Source organism: Pongo pygmaeus, chromosome 13 (genome assembly GCF_028885625.2).
Source record: "Pongo pygmaeus isolate AG05252 chromosome 13, NHGRI_mPonPyg2-v2.0_pri, whole genome shotgun sequence".
Lineage (NCBI taxonomy): Eukaryota > Metazoa > Chordata > Mammalia > Primates > Hominidae > Pongo > Pongo pygmaeus.
The window spans coordinates 103,664,402-103,680,065 of record NC_072386.2 but is presented as its reverse complement, the minus strand read 5'-3'; the positions used below and the strand labels follow the sequence as shown (position 1 = coordinate 103,680,065).

The window sequence follows — 15,664 nt, the reverse complement described above, 5'->3', positions numbered from 1 at the left end:
CACAAGAATTCAAATCCTGGCCATCTGATTCCAGAGCCTGGGCTCTTGGCCAGCACAGCCTGACTGTCACTGGTTGGGGGAAGGGGCGGTGATGCTTTTAGAAACAGGCTTCTGGGCTCCACCTTAGATCTTCTGAAACAGAATTTCCACCATTAATGGTAAAATAGAAAGAGCATGATCTGCGTTCACATCCCTGTTCCACTCGGTGCTGTGTGGTGTTAGCCAAGTTACTTACCTTTTCAGCCTTGGCCCCCTCATCTGACTTGATGAAGAAATGGACTTGGGGTCAGGCTGCCTGGCTCTGAATCCTGGCTCTGCCACTTATTAACTAGTGACTTAACTTCTCTGTGCCTGAGCTTCTCATTTCTAAGATGAGGACAGAAATAGTTTCTGCCTTGTCATGAAGATTAAATGAGTTAATTTTTGCAAGTGCTTAGAAGACTGCCTGATACAGAATAAGCACTATATATTTGTTTGTTTGTTTTTGAGTCGGAGTCTTGCTCTGTCGCCCAGGCTGGAGTGCAGTGGCACCATCTCGGCTCCCTGCAAGCTCCGCCCCGCTGGGTTCACGCCATTCTCCTGCTTCAGCCTCCTGAGTAGCTGGGATTACAGGTGCCCACCCCTATGCCCGGCTAATTTTTTGTATTTTTAGTAGAGATGGGGTTTCACCGTGTTAGCCAGGATGGTCTCGATCTCCTGACCTCATGATCCGCCCGCCTCCGCCTCCCAAAGTGCTGGGATTACAGGCGTGAGCCACCGCGCCCAGCCAGATAGTTGTTAAATTAAAAAAAAATTTTTAATTAGGAATTTAGGAAAAACATCACCTTTTGTGACTGGGCTCTGAAGAGTGAAGCAATGGATTGCCTACTAGGTCTACCCATATAATCACTGTTTCTAAAGCATAGATTTTTTTTTTTTTTTTTTTGAGATGGAGTCTTGGTCTGTTACCCAGGCTGGAGTGCAGTGGCACGATCTCGGCTCACTGCTGCAATCTCCAGCTCCCAGGTTCAAGTGATTCTCCTGCCTCAGCCTCCTGAGTAGCTGGGATTACAGGTGCCTGCCATCACGCCTAGCTAACGTTTGTGTTTCTGATAGAGATGGGGTTTCACCGTGTTGGCCAGGCTGGTCTTGAACTCCTGGCCTCAAGTGATCCTCCTGCCTCGCCCTCCCAAGTGTTGGGATTACAGGTGTAAGCCACCACACCCAGCCTCTAAAGCATAGATTCTTTAAAAAAAAAAAAAAAGAAAAAAATTAAGTCCTCTACACAAGTGTCTAACCACATTTAAAGAGACTGTCAAACTGAAGAGTTTGCCAATTATCCATGGAGATGCCCATCTCCGCATACCACAGGGGAGCGAGCATTAGCTGGTCAGGACTTAAGAGATGGACAGTTGACACTCCATCAGCGAGAACACACCTGCTCTACAAAATCTTAAACTTATTGAGACACCAGGCAGCTTTCCAGTTCCCTACAAACATGGGGGAATGCCCTGATCAGTCCTAAAGGTGTGACATACTCTACTCTCTAGGGCAGTTATTTCTTATTATAAATTAACTAGTGGCTATTATATTTGCTTCTGCCCGCAGGGAGAGAAGATGCTAAATAATTGTGCCAACACAGGTGCTTAAAGTCCGTGTGACAGTTACTTTTCTTATAGCATGTACTCAATTAATACTTGTTTTATGAATGAAGAATGACTTGCCTCAGTTGGCATTCTGGGGTGTCTACCTGGGTGCAGCATTTCAGGGATGGGTTTCCCTGAGCAGAGTTGTCTTTGTAGCAGATGGATGGACTCTGTCCTCAGGCTTATAAAGGGCACTACCAGCTCTATTAGCCCCACTCAGCCCTTGTAGTTGTTATAAGGGTTCATGTGCTTTCTGTTGCAATTAGGAGAAAAGAACAGTCATAGACTATTTAAAAATATATATTTACTAAAATGTATTTGTTTTTAATTCCCAAAGCTTACAACCATCTTTTCATCTAGTCTGTGAGGTATTTAGTATACAGCAGTGATTTTCTCTCTTTCCTTTTTTATAAAGTGAAGAGGTTCAACTATCCAGAGAGTCCCATCTAACTTAAAAAATGTAATGGCTTTGGTTGGATTGCATCTTCAGTCAGTACCTGCCATGGCTTAATCAGTATTTTAAGTGAATGAATCATGTTTCCCCACCAGATCATTACAAGTAAGCAGTAAGTAATAAATAGAGAACATTAAGTATTGAACATTATTAGATGCAGTTTTTTGTTTTGCATAGAAGAAAGATGAGGATAAAGGAGGCCATTAAGGCCATGAAGAGCTTCCCAGACACCCACAGCCATCAGATGATCTTCTTCCTGCAGGCAATGCCTTCTGCTAGAAGGAGCTCAGTCTATCAGAGAATAAACCAGGAGCCTGAAAGCAGTCCTGTGTCTCTGCCTTTAATCAGCTGTCACTTATTCTCCCCCCAAAAAAGGGAAATAGGTCTCAGCAGTTGCTGCCATCCATCATGAATAAAATGAAATCATTTCATTAAAAAATTTTTTGTATGAATGTGCAAAATTGCCAACTAGGGGTTCAATGGGAAAAATAAAAAAAATCTTAGTTTGTCAACATGATCCATAGAAGAGATGATCTTCATGTGTTCCAAAGGCAGAAAGGTGAGAAAAAGGATCTAGCTTGGTCTCTGTCCCTCAAAGACAGAAGAGGTCAGAAAGTCCAATGGGTGATGCTCCTGTAGATAAGGCACAAAGCAGGAGAGCTGAGGGTGTCCAGGTTCCATGCCCCGCATCACCAAGAACCCTTCTCCCTGGCTTGAAATCTTTGGAAATTCCTGGTTTGAGTCACAGAGATGCATTGTCATGGGCTCAGTAACCCTGCCATCCCTGTTCTCTCCATTCTCCCTTTGGTCACAGCAGCCGTCTTAAGACACAAGACCATGCCTGGGCCTTATGCAGGCTGGCTGAGAAGGAAGGTTGCTGCAATGGCCTCCGAACTCCAGGGAGCAAGTGCTGGCTTCAGCTCAAAGTTTCCAGGGGCTGGGAATAAGGTGGAGGAATAGCCATCAGAAGAAAGGGCAGTTGGAAGTATAGTGTCTGGAAGAGGGGGCCCCGTGTCCCTCCAGCTTCAGTGCCTGCACATTCCTCACCAGCTAAGCTGTGCTGAGAAGTGGGTAAGCTAGGTAGTAGCCCACAGCAGAGCCCAAGACCACACCAAGGAAAATCCAGGTGTTGTAGGACATTACAGCCAGCATGATGAAGTAGCCGATGACCACCTGGATGACATGGATTAGAGACTGGCCAAAGTGACACAAATACCACCTAGATAAAAAGGAGAAGCAAGTTAATCCTGGTAATGAGCTGGTAATGAGGAAGCTGGGAGTTGATATCAGGGAGTAGAAAGCTGTTGAGTTACGTGACCCGATTATTTATAACTTGTATGCTTAACCCAGGAGAGATTTCTTTCTGTCCCCCCTACCCCTACCCCCAGAAAAAACTCAAGAGATTTCTTTTTAAAGAGACATATCTTCACTACATTTGGTTCCGAGCTTCTTGGCATCTTAGGCAAGGGGGAAAATGAGAGTATCTATAATCTGTCTTTCTGATAAGGAATAAGAGAAAATCATCAGTAAGGCATATTTCCCCCCTGAATCTACTTTGGGAGGCAGTATGACAATGGAAAGAAAAAGCATGGTCTTAGGTGACATTATCAGTTCCTAGACCTGCCACTAACTAAAAGTGGCCTAGACAAATGTCTTAACCTCTCTGAATGTAAGATTCCTTATCAGTAAAATAGGAATGAGAATACTTCCCTTGCAGTGCAGTTGTGAAGATCTAAGACACCCATGTAGGGTGGCTAGTGATGGAGCGGGCAGGCTTATTAAGCACAGGTGAGGCTGGGGCTGGACAGAGGGCAGAATAGGGACCCTAAATGGTTGCCTGATTTGAGTGGGAAGGGAGGAGAGGAGAGCTTGTCATCCTCTTCCCACCACATGGGATACATTGCTTCAAGACAGCTGCAGATCCCCTCCTGGATATGGGAGCCTAGTGACCCATGGAACTGGTGAGATTTGGGGGAGGGTGGGTGGCCACCCCAGTTGCTAGATAGGGGCTTGCATCTGAAGATCACAGTTCCCTAAAGAAAGCCTTCTGAGCCTCTCAAATGGCTGTTCACAGAGAGTGCTTTGGCCTGGGCATCAGGAGACATGAGCTCTAGTTCACCTGGCTATGTGTAGCCACTTTGGCAAGTCCTGGTCCTTCCCTGGGCCTTGCTGTCCTCTCTGTGAAGTGGGGCTAATGCTGTCTGGGCCAGCCTGTCTCTCAGGGTGAATGTGAGGCCTCTGCCCCTTTCCCATACCCACTGCCTGTACCTGTGGTGGGTTCTGCCAACAGGGAATGAATCTGAACCTGCAGAGTCCCCGTCTGTCTCTGTGATGGTCTGCTGGCTGATGGAGGTGGGCAGGTTCACCAGCACCTGGTTGAGCAGCTTGGCTTTGCCAACCTTGATGCCTTCATACAGTACAGCCAGAAGCAGGAGCACCAACACCGAAAGGGCCATGCCTGTCAAAGGAGGCAGAGTTGTGGAGACCTGGCCAGGCCAGCACTGTTTCCCTTCCAGCACCTCCACCTGTTCATGGAATCCACTCCATCCACCTCTCTCCTGCATCTTCTTCCCCACCCTTGCTGAGCTCCAAACTTCTTCACTGTCTTCACCAGACCTTTCTTAGCCGGAGTGTGGCTTTGAGATCAGGAAGAGAAGCCACCTGAAAAATCCAGGGGCTGAGGGTGAAGGAGCCATGTACCATCACCCCACCCTCTCCCCTGGCAGGCTGCACAAATCTGTCGCGACTTCTTGTTCAGTGATGAGTACTGCAAGGTCCTGTTTATATGTAAGTATGCAAAAAATGTCTGGAAGGAAAGATAAACAACACAAGACTAATAGTTATCTCAGCAAAGTAGGATACAGGTGGTTTTTATGTTCTTGCCTAACTTTCTAAGGTTTCTTTTATATATATTACTTTTATAATAGGGGAAAAACCCAATAAATTATTTTACACAAACTATCAAGTGCTTATTAGAGCTGCTGTGTAAAATTAACTGTTAATTACTACTTTTGTTTCACTAAGAGGGATAATAAGTGGTCCAGCTAAAGTATTTTACTGGACTCTGTGACATAATAAGAGATATATATCCTGTTTCTGCCCTGGTTTCCTGGCACACGACTTCTAGAACCCTTGGAAACTCTGAAGTGGTGTCTTTTTATATGCTAATGAGATGATTGATGCCTGAGGCTCCTGGATGGGGGCTGGTTGCCAGGGGAGCCAACCTTGTGCTTGGAGGTTGGCACTTTCAGCCCCACTCCCTACCTCTGGAAGGAGACAGGGACTGAAGGTTGAATTGATCACCAGTGGCCAATGAGGTCATCAATCATGCCTCTATATGAAGACGCCATAGAAACCCAAAAGAATGTGGTTTACATAGAAGGAATAAGTTGTTGTATTCGACAGTACAGTAGGGAAATTATAGTTAACCATAATTTATTGTATATTTCAAAATAGAATTGTAATGTTCCCAACACAAAGATAAATGTTTGAGGTGATAAACACCCCAGTTACCCTGATTTGATCATTACATATTGTATATAGGTATCAAAATATCACATGTACCCCAAAACATGTACAACTATTATATATGAATAATTTTTTTAAAAGGACAGGATTTGAAAAGCTTCCAGCTGCTGAACACATGAGGGTACCTGGAAGGTGGCAAGCCCAGGGAGGGCCTGGAGGCTCTGAACCCCTTCCTACATGCTTTGCCCCATGCATCTTTTCCACCCAGCTACTCATTGTACTTTTTTTTTAGATGGAGTCTCGCTCTGTTGCCCAGGCTGGAGTGCAGTGGCGCAGTCTTGGCTCACTGCAACCTCCACCTCCTGGGTTCAAGCAATTCTCTTGCCTCAGCCTCCCAAGTAGCTGGGATTACAGGCACCCCCCACCACGCCTGGCTAATTTTTTTGTATTTTTAGTAGAGACGGGGTTTCACCATGTTGGTCAGGCTGGTCTTGAACTCCTAACCTCAGGTGATCCACTCGCTTCAGCCTCCCAAAGTGATGGGATTACAGGCATGAGCCACCGCACCTGGCCCATTTGTACTCTTTTTAAGTGTTTCCTTGAATGTTGTGAACCATTCTATCAAATAATTGACCCCAAAGTTGGCCAGAAGTACAGGAGACAAGCTGTGACTTGTGATTGGTGCCTGAAGCAGGGCGCAGCCTTGTGGGACTGTGCCCTTAACCTGTAGGATCTGCACTAACTGGTTAGTGTCAGATTTGAACTGAGTTGTAGGACACCCAGCTGGTATCAGAAAAGTTGTCACTGAGGGAAAGCCTACACATCTGGTCACAGAAGTGTGATGAGCGTAAGAAAAGGAAAAACAGTTGGGTTTTTTTCCCACAGGCTCCCAGGAGGAAATCATCTGACAGACGCAGGTTTTTAAAACATAAAATTATAGGTAATTTCATGTACATGGTGAAACTTCAAACAGTGCAAAAAAGAATACAATGAAAATTCAGGCCAGGTGTGGTAGCTCATGCCTGTAATCCCAGCACTTTGGGAGGTCGAGACGGGTGGATCGCTTGAGGTCAGGAGTTTGAGACCAGCCTGGCCAACATGGTGAAACCCTGTCTGTACTAAAAATACAGAAAAATTAGCTGGGCATTGTGGTGCCTGCCTGTAGTCCCAGCTACTCGGAAGGCTGAGGCAAGAGAATTGCTTGAACCTGGGAGGTGGAGGTTGCAGTGAGCCAAGATCGCGCCACTGCATTCCAGCATGGGCGACAGAGACTCCATTTCAAAAAAAGAGAAAAATCAGTTTTCTTCCCACCCCAATCTCCCTTCACCCCAATTCTCCTCCCCAGAGCAACCTCTGTTACTCAATGTATATATCAGCCTCTGTTTGTCCAAATGACAGCATCCTATCTACACATACTGTTTTGCATTTGACTTTATCATCCAGTTTTACCTCAGTTCACACAGATTTACCTTTTCCCCAGTGGCTTCATCGTATCTGTGATAGATTATATTTTCCAAAGACAGCCACTCCCATATATTCCACCCCACATCCCCTTCTTATGATGTCAGCACTCCTGCCATCAAGCGGTGGGGTCCATGTTTGTTCCATCTCCTTTAGCCTAGGAAGAACTTCGTGACTGCTTCAGCCAATAAAGGTGGAAGTAATGCTATCTGATTTCCAAGGCTAGGTCTTGAAAATCCCACATACTTCTACCTTGTTCTCTTGCGACACTCAATCTTGGATCTAGCCACTCTGCCACGAGGAAGCCCAGGCCATAGGAGATGCCACATGTAGGTGTTCAGCCAACAACTCCAGCTGAGGTCCTAGCTAACAACCAGTATCAGCCACTTGGCATGAGAGTGAGGAACTCTTCCAAATGACCCTACTTCCAGCCACTGTCTGACTATACTGCATGAGAGACCTTCAGTGAGGACCACTCACCTGGGTCCAGTCAACTCATAGAGCCTTGACAGAGAATGATAAAATGACTTGTTTTAAGCCACTGTTTATTCAGCAATAGATAACAAGAAATGGTAACCTATTGTAGGGATGACCATAATTTATTTAATCTGCACCCACAATAATGGGCATTTGGGCTGTTTCCAGTCTCTTTTTAAGATGCAGTTATTTAAGTTGAAAAATAACTTCTTCATGAATTAGTGACAAACTCTGCCTTTTCAAATCAAAGGAATATTCTTCCCTTTCAAATTGGTGTCTCATCTCCAGCAGCTGCTGTGGGCTTCTGAACTGGTGCAGAACAATGAACGCTGGATAAGGGAGGTGCCAGGTGGCACCCAGAGGCCTTGATCTAGTTGTGGCTCTGATGCGTACTTACTGTGTGACCCTGCATGAGTCTCTCTTCCTGTCTCTGAGCTTTAGTTTCTTGCCCTGTAACAGAGGGAAAAGCTGCCTCCCTGCCTCTCGGCCTTTGTGAGGATCAGTAAGATAATGGAGCCCTTTGCGATCTGAAGGGGAGTGGTTACAAATGGAATTATAAATGTGAAGTTCCTGCTCAGTGTTTATGCCAGAGGAATCAGCCTCACTTAAATGCCCACAGAGAATCAAGAGAACCCAGATTCTCCCTTGCCTAGTGCTACAAGGCCTTCCAAGCTACAAGTTTGAGGTCCCCAATTCTTACCAGCAGGACTGTGGACACTCCAGAAATCAAACAGAAGCACTGCCGTATCTGAGAAGATGAAATGCATCTGAAAGAGAAGGGAATCTGCATTATAGGGGCGCAGGGCAGTGGAAGTTACGGTCCTTAATGCTCTCCAGCACCTCCTCTGGGAGCCCCCAAAAATGGGGTCACTGGAAGTGCTGGAAGGGCCATCAGAAGTCATCAGGGCCAATTGAGGCCATAAAGAGCTGAGACTTGCCCAAGAGGGTCAGCAGCAGAGCTATAATTGAGCTGGCCCTGCTCCATATGAGAATAGAGGTGTGGGAGTGCCCATCCTCACTGGACCAACTGGCTCAGGATGTGACAGTGTCCTCAGACTATGTGGGGATGTCCCCTCCATGCCTTCCAAGTGCAACTGCCTCTTCTTACCCCCCGGGACCCCAGCCATTCTGCTGTAGCTCCAGAACAGGCTCCCGTGTGATGGGAGCCTGGAGTCCTCTTTGTCCTGTTCAGTCTAGACAGATCCCACAGTGTTTATCATGGAGGGGCCCAGAGGCAGCTGTCTTCACTGTACTCCACATCTGTCCACTCATTCCCTATACATTTGCTGAGCCCAGTTTGTGTGCCTAGCATTATGGAAGTAGGTTAATGTCTCTGACCTGACCTTGGTGAGTTCACAGCCTTACAGGAAAGACTGCAAGTAAAACCAGTGACCATGCAGTGCCTGTCAGATGCCTTTTCAGAGGCTGCTTGCTCCACCTCATGTTCAGGGTGGCATCAAGGGCTTTTTCTACATCATCTCATTTCATTGTCACAACAGTCCTCTGTGTGACAGGGACAATTAGGTCCATTTTACAGGAAGGAAAGTTAGGGAAACTAGACTTAGAGATGGTGGTCACAAAGCTAGTAAGTTGCCAGAGCTGGGATTCAAACCTGAGTCTAGGTGGATTCCAAAGCCCTGGACATTCCAGGACACGGTGCTTCCTCCCCGTCTCCAAGAAAGGAGGGTACGGTGGGAGCTGGATGGTGAGTTTAGACGCCCACACCAGGCTTAATGACTGGAAAGATGAGGGCCCAACAGATCTATCAGTTAGTTCACCCTCTCAGGGAAGTGAAGGCCCCCTCTGGTCCCCAGGTAAGCCCTCAGCTAGCACAAGCAGTTCTGCAAACTCTTGTCAGTGTTACCCAGCTAAGGAGATCCTGGCTGAGTTGTAATCAGCTAGTGGAAGCCTTAGCCTTCTAAGACAATGGCCAAATATTAGAATCCTTGAATCTCAGCACTAGAGGTATCCTCAGAGTTTTTAGTCCCATGGCTTTCAGCTTTCTTCGCCAGGGAACACTAGCCAATTTAAATCTTTCTTCTAATTCCATTATATAAAACACGGGGCTCAGGATGGAGAGGGGAGAGAAATCTGAGCTCTGCTGAAACTCAGTTTGAAAAATGCTGATCTGGCCCAACTTGAGTCCCTCTCCACCACATCTCATTTCCAGGTGAGGAAAATGAGTACGAAGAGGGAAAAGGATTTGCCTGACTTCCTTAGAAGCGGGTTACTGTCAGTTTGTGTTCAAGGGAGGAAGATACAGAGTGAGACTGTGGGTTCTTGTGAAGGCTGTGGGGGCCATCAGTTCTTACAGAAAAGGAGTTCCGGCGGAGGCAAACATCAGTGTGGGGGTGGAAGGGTAGGCAGATTTGATTAGCTGCCATTTTGTTAGGAAGCTGTGCCATGTGGGTGTCCCGTAGCCTCCCGGAAACCAGAGCCACAAACTTCTGCTTGCAGATGACAGCCCTAAACCACAGGCCTTGCGTGTTCTAGTAGTCTCCAGTCCTCCCCCTCTCAATAGTTAGGACCAAAGGAGATAGTAAAGAATAGTAGACTGAGTCCAGGATTTGGAACAAAACAGATTTGTTAACCAGGGCCTCTCTCTGGCCTCAGTTTCCTCTGAGGGGAGCTGGGGGAAAACTCTGCAAAGCCATCCACACAAAGTGACACACAGTAAGGGCTCAATAACCCCAGTGCCTTTTTTCCCATACATGTCAAAGCTAGAGGGGTGTTTCTCAGAAGTGTTCCATGGGAGAAGCACAGGATGCTAGGAGGTACTGGAAAAAATGGATTCTATGGTCAAAGGAGTTTGGGAGAGACTGGAATTGGACAAAATAAGGTTTAACAGCTTTCTGCACTGCCAGAAGCCTGTACCTAGAACTCTCTCCTCCCCTTTTTCTCTTGTTGAGTGCCCTGTGGGAAAGAATCGCATCGACTATACTCTAGGAAGTGCTAATTTAGAGCAACCCTCTTTTTTCATACTGGGAGGGAAATGACACTTACTGATTATTCTGTGCCAGACACTCTTCTAAAAACGTTATATGTCTTAACTCACTTAATTCAAGAGGGGAATTATTATTCTTAGCTCCATTTCATAGATGAGACTACTAAGGCAGACAGAATTTAAGTAACTTGCCAAGTTGCTAGCTAGAATTTTGCCTGGGTGGGCTGGCTTCAGATTCTGTGCTCCTAACTGCTCTCAATGCACCTTCTCAGGGCAGCACCGGAAGTCCAAGGGGCAGTTGTGACATGCCCAGGGTCACACTGTGAGTTGGTGGCAGCATCAGGACTGGATCCTGGGTCTTCTTACCAGGCCCTCATTTGGCAAGAGGAAAACAGATGCTACAGCACAGAGAAGAGCCCACTTTCTTGTGCAATACTAGACAGAGATGAGGGCTGTGCTGTCTTTCGGTTGTTTTAACATTTCAGGAAGATACGCAAACAGCAGAAGAAGCTGATATGGCCACTTTGGAACAAAATATGGGAAGAAATTGGGGAGAGGAAGGAATGTATGAGAAAAAGCCTCTGTGCAATTAGGGTAGTCATGCTTAGCCCCCAAAGGATGTTCAGCCAGTAGCTGGCCCATATTTCCTGAGAAAGATAAACAGTGCACCTTAAATAAAGGAAACAAACAAGGACCAATCTGGGGATGAGAGAGTAAGACCAGAGCCCAGGGACGACAGCGGACAACAGGATGAAAAGGCAAAGAGGATAGGGTGGGAGGGAGGACACTGGAGCAGATCACAGGTGTGGATGACAATGCTGTTATAGCCGGATCCACAGAGGCAGAGTCAGTCCTGGGTGAATCACTGGGAAACCACAGGCCAATCATGAGCTCCACACTGGCAAGCGGCTTAGTGTAGAGGGACAGCAGCAGCTGCTTAGACTCCAGGGCCTTATTAAAAGTACAGATTCCTGGGCCTCCTCAGGCCCCTAAATCAGAGTCCAGGGTCAGAGCCACAGGAGACAAGGACAACAGATTTTAACCAGCCCCCTTCAGGAGATTCTGAGGCTCAGTTCACTTTGTTGCAGTTTGAAGAGAGGCAGCAAGGCTAGTGGTTAGGGACACCATCTCTAAAGCTGCACTGCCTGGATCTGCCTCCCAGCTCTGCCAGGAACCAGCTGCGTGGCCTTGAGCTGCTGACACACAGAAAGCCCCCTGTGGACCTCAGTCTCCTCGTCTGTAAGATGAGGACAGGACTCTAGGAACCCTTTCCCTTGGTTTGGCCTCACTTTCACAGGCTCCCATCTTGAGCTCTATCTACTCTTTTCCTGAAACCTTGTAAAAGAAAAAAGTGCTAGCCTAGGCAACATGGCAAAACCCTGTCTCTACAAAAAAATACAAAAATTAGTTGGGCGTGGTGGCATGTGCCTGTAGTCCCAGCTACTTGGGAGGTGCTGAGGTGGGAGGATCACTTGAGCCTGGGAGGTGGAGGCTGCAGTGAGCCAAGATCATGCCACTGCACTCCAGCCTGAGTAATAGAATAAGACTCTGTCTCAAAACAACAACAACAGCAACAGTGAGTGTTCCTCTGTTTCCGGGTTGGATGGGGCACCACATCTATGCATCTCCTCTCAGATTTGGACGCTGCAGCCTGGGGTTTGGTACAGACGTGGGACTAACCTGGCTGTTCTACTCCCTGCACTCAGCTAACATGCCTTTCAGTGCCAAAAGGGGTCTGACTTGTGTCACCAACCCCTGCCTGCGCCTACCCAGGGACTGGGCTCACTGGAGACCGTGGAGCTGCAGGACAGAGAAAGAAATGTGAAAGCATCTGATTGGACAGAACAGCCACATAGCTCTGTGTCTTCTGAGGGCCTGCATGTGCCTGTACCATGTTCACCTTCCATTTATTATGTGTCACTCCCTGTGACATCTCCGCAGGTGCCAACTATTATTAACCTCTTTAAATTAACAAGGAAGGTACATAAAAGCCCATTTATCTCCCCATGGTCACTCAGCAATCAGGTACCCAGAGCCAGAGATCTTTCTGGAAAGCCTGTACTGGTTCTCAAACCTTAGTGTACTGGGTGTTTCTGGGACAGGTGTTTGTTGGGGGTCACACTTTGAGAAATCATAGGAACCATGATGGTCTCCTGTCAACCAATAGGGACTGGTCAAGTAAATTATATGAGATCCTCAAAATGGAAATCTAGGCGGTCACATCACAACATGATGAAAATCATGTTGAAGACTTTAAAAAATGTTGAAGAGTTTAAAAATAAGAATAGGTTTTGCCCCCCACCCCCAGTGGCACTAGCTCAATGTAAAAAGCTGACACAGTACCGAAAAGAAAGTAAAAAATCATTTTGAGTCCTACTACTCAGAGATCTCTCCTGTTAGGCTTTCAAAAAGAACATTTGTTCACACAGCAAAATGTTTACACAAGATTGATATACAAAACCAAACAGGTACAAACAATACTGTGAAACTCCATTTACACCGGAGATGGCCTCATCCTCAGCAGAAGCCTCTAGCACCATCTCTGCCAGGTGGAGGTAGGGGTGACGCCCATCACCCCTTCTCTGAGTCCATTTGGTAAAGCAGATGGTATGAATGGAATGTCCCTAGTGGCTAATTAATCAGTCAGGGAGTTGCCATAACTGGTTTCCTTCTATCATCCTTGGGCCTGGGCCAGTTATCTTAGGAGCCCAAAACAGCCCAAACATGTTTTGCCATAGACCTGAACACCCACAGAACAGTAAGAGTAATTTGAAAGATTTCTTTTTGTTGTGCTAGGTCTGTGCAGACCCTGGCGATACAGAGATGAATGGGACAAGTCTTTGGCCCTTAGGGAGCTACCTGTCTATGAGGGGGAGACATTTAAGTGAGCAAATAATTACAACAGGTTGTAGGTCAGAGAAAGGGAGGTACAGTGGAGGCTCCCTGGGGGTGCTAGGGACCAAGCCGCCTGAGAGACACCTGCCCTGGCCAGAGAGCAGTTGGCTAGGATGGTTCTGAAGCCAGAGAAGCAGGAGACAGCTGGGAAGATGAACTGTACGGTGTGTTCAGAGCTGGAAATACCCACGGAGTCCGAAGCCCCGGAGGGACGAAGACTCACCTGTCACTCAACCCTTTCTACTTTTGCCTTTTTGCTAGAGGAAAAGATGGAAATCAGCACGCCCTGACTTGAGAGAAGCGATCTGGGCTACAGTTTTCAATTAAAGGGCTTTGTGGTCAGATAGGCAAGGGGCAGGGCCCCAATCTTGTTTTCCTACTTGGGATGAATCTTGGCCTCTGACAGTTTAACTGATTTGTGCTTTTTTCAGGGTGGGGCTGTGGTGAAGGAGGGAGCAATCCCTGGAACTTGTTTTCTTCTATATTTTTTCATTTGGGGTTACTTACACTTTGAGAAAAGCTTCCTTATTTGTAAACAAGGGTTGGGAAGGAGATGAAGGTCCCAGTTGCTAGGCTGACTGGCTGGGGAACTTTTGCAAGTGCTTTCCATCTATTTCCCTTTTTAAAGGACGGCTGATCATTTCACTAAATGGCCTATATACACTTCCTATATCTTTTTTGCTTTTTGTTTGTTTGAGGACGCCTTGTTCTGTTGCCCAGGCCGAAGGTCATGGCTCACTGCAGCCTGGAACTTCTGGGCCCAAGCAATCCTCCTCATCCTCCTGCCTCAGCCTCCCGAGTAGCTAGGATTACAGGCACCTGCCACCACTTGTGGCTAATTTTTGTAGAGACGGGGTCTAGCTATGTTGCTCAGGCTGAGCTTCCTGTATCTTAAATTCTATGACATTCTTCATGGGTTGAAGAAAATGACATGACTTCTTCAAAGACGAACGAGTCTTGCAAGCTGTCGTTCTCTCCAGCCCAGGTGAACCCTACCAAGAAAAACAGCTTGTCCGAAACGCTGTTTTCTGACTGAAAGTGTAGGGAAGCTGGAAAGTAGCTGGTTCTGTTTTGTTCTCCGAAGAATCAGGCTACAAACTTGACAAGAGCAGGGCCGGGGATGCCCTCGGTGTGCGCGCGGGGCTGCCGGCTGAAATGCGCCGGGGGTTTCCCTTTCGTGGAAGCCTTCCTGGAATCTCCCAAGGCGCTGCCCTCCGCCCTGGGGCGCCGGCCAGAGGTCCGGGGCTGGGGACCCCGGACCCAGCTGTCTTCAGCCACCGCGCCCCCACTCTCAAGCCGCGCCACCGCGGGCGCTCAGTAACTGCTCGCCTAGCCGGACTGCCTCCCAGCAGGAGGGACAAATAAAGAGGAAAACCACAGAGCCACCGCAACCTGTACCTGCCGCGTCCCCCCAACCCTGTTCCGGCTGTTGGCAATGCTGCCAACACACCCCTCACTAGCCCCGGGACAGCGGCAGCGAGGATTCGGGGTGCCGAGATGGCAGCTCCAGGAGACCCCGCCCCAGCCGCCCACCCTCCTCACCGTGGCGCCCGGCACTTACCTCCATGGTGAGTGCGCGGGGCGGGCGCCAGGGCCGCGTCTGCTCGCTCGGGTCTCCTCGCTCCGAGTCAGTTCAGCCGCCGCGATAGCGACCCTGACCGCACGGATCACGTGGTCCGGGCGAGGCGGCGCGCGGGCGCCTGGGAGTTGTGGTCCCCACACGCGCCCTACTTCGGCGTCCTCGGGCGCGCCCCCTGGCCGGGACCCAGGCGCCGCGCCCCAGGTTCCCAAGGGCTGAGGCTTGGCGTTCCCGGAGTCTCGAGCGAGAGGGACCACCTGCTGCCCTCTGTCTTCGCACTTCCTGTTTTGCACTTGGCTTGTCTTGGCGATTATGAGAATGTTTATTGCTCATTGTAATAAACTACCCCAAGCGTAACATATATTGAGTTGAAAATGGAAAAGTCCGTGCTATGGACACAATAGCAACAAATTTGGAGTAAATTAAGTCAATTATGCCCTAGATTTTTAGTGTAGTCATTACAAGATAATTACATTTTTCTTTTTAAAAAAATCTTTTCCAATCTGATAAGCCAAAAGGAATACACTCATGTAATTTTGTTTTTCTTTGATTACTAGGGTAGTAAACTATTTTTCTTACTGGTACTTCAATTTCTGTGTATTGCCTATTCATTTCACTGATCCAGTTTTTTGGTGGGGAGTTTCTTGCAGGATGAGGGATTTTTAACGGTTATTGATTCTTAAGCATATTTAGGAACCTTTTGCCAATCAGCCTATGAGTAAAGAGGCTCTTCAGAGAAACCTTACTAAGGGCAGTATTAG

The 15,664-nt window shown here is 47.6% G+C and overlaps 1 protein-coding gene across 2 annotated transcripts; it reads right to left on the bottom strand.

The window, feature by feature from the left end:
- Positions 1 to 1,914: 1,914 nt before the first annotated feature.
- On the bottom strand, positions 1,915 to 15,011 carry SLC31A2 (solute carrier family 31 member 2). 2 transcript variants are annotated; one of them, XM_054500892.2, is made up of 4 exons: positions 14,886 to 15,011; positions 8,186 to 8,252; positions 4,348 to 4,537; positions 1,915 to 3,298 (listed from the first exon to the last, which is right to left on the bottom strand). In XM_054500892.2, the coding sequence occupies exons 1-4, from the start codon at positions 14,889 to 14,891 to the stop codon at positions 3,130 to 3,132; spliced, it is 432 nt and encodes a 143-aa protein (XP_054356867.1). In that variant the 5' UTR covers positions 14,892 to 15,011; the 3' UTR covers positions 1,915 to 3,129. The 2 variants fall into 2 exon arrangements, with proteins under 2 accessions (XP_054356867.1, XP_054356868.1); XM_054500893.2 differs by lacking the exon at positions 14,886 to 15,011 and adding an exon at positions 4,631 to 4,885 and having other exon boundaries at positions 8,186 to 8,244.
- Positions 15,012 to 15,664: the final 653 nt, after the last annotated feature.

Coding starts and splice junctions, on each gene's coding strand:
- SLC31A2 (XM_054500892.2), bottom strand. Junction 4,538..8,185: donor GAGTGTCCACAGTCCTGCTG/GTAAGAATTGGG, acceptor CTCCTTTGACAG/GCATGGCCCTTTCGGTGTTG. Junction 3,299..4,347: donor GTTGGCAGAACCCACCACAG/GTACAGGCAGTG, acceptor CTTTTTATCTAG/GTGGTATTTGTGTCACTTTG.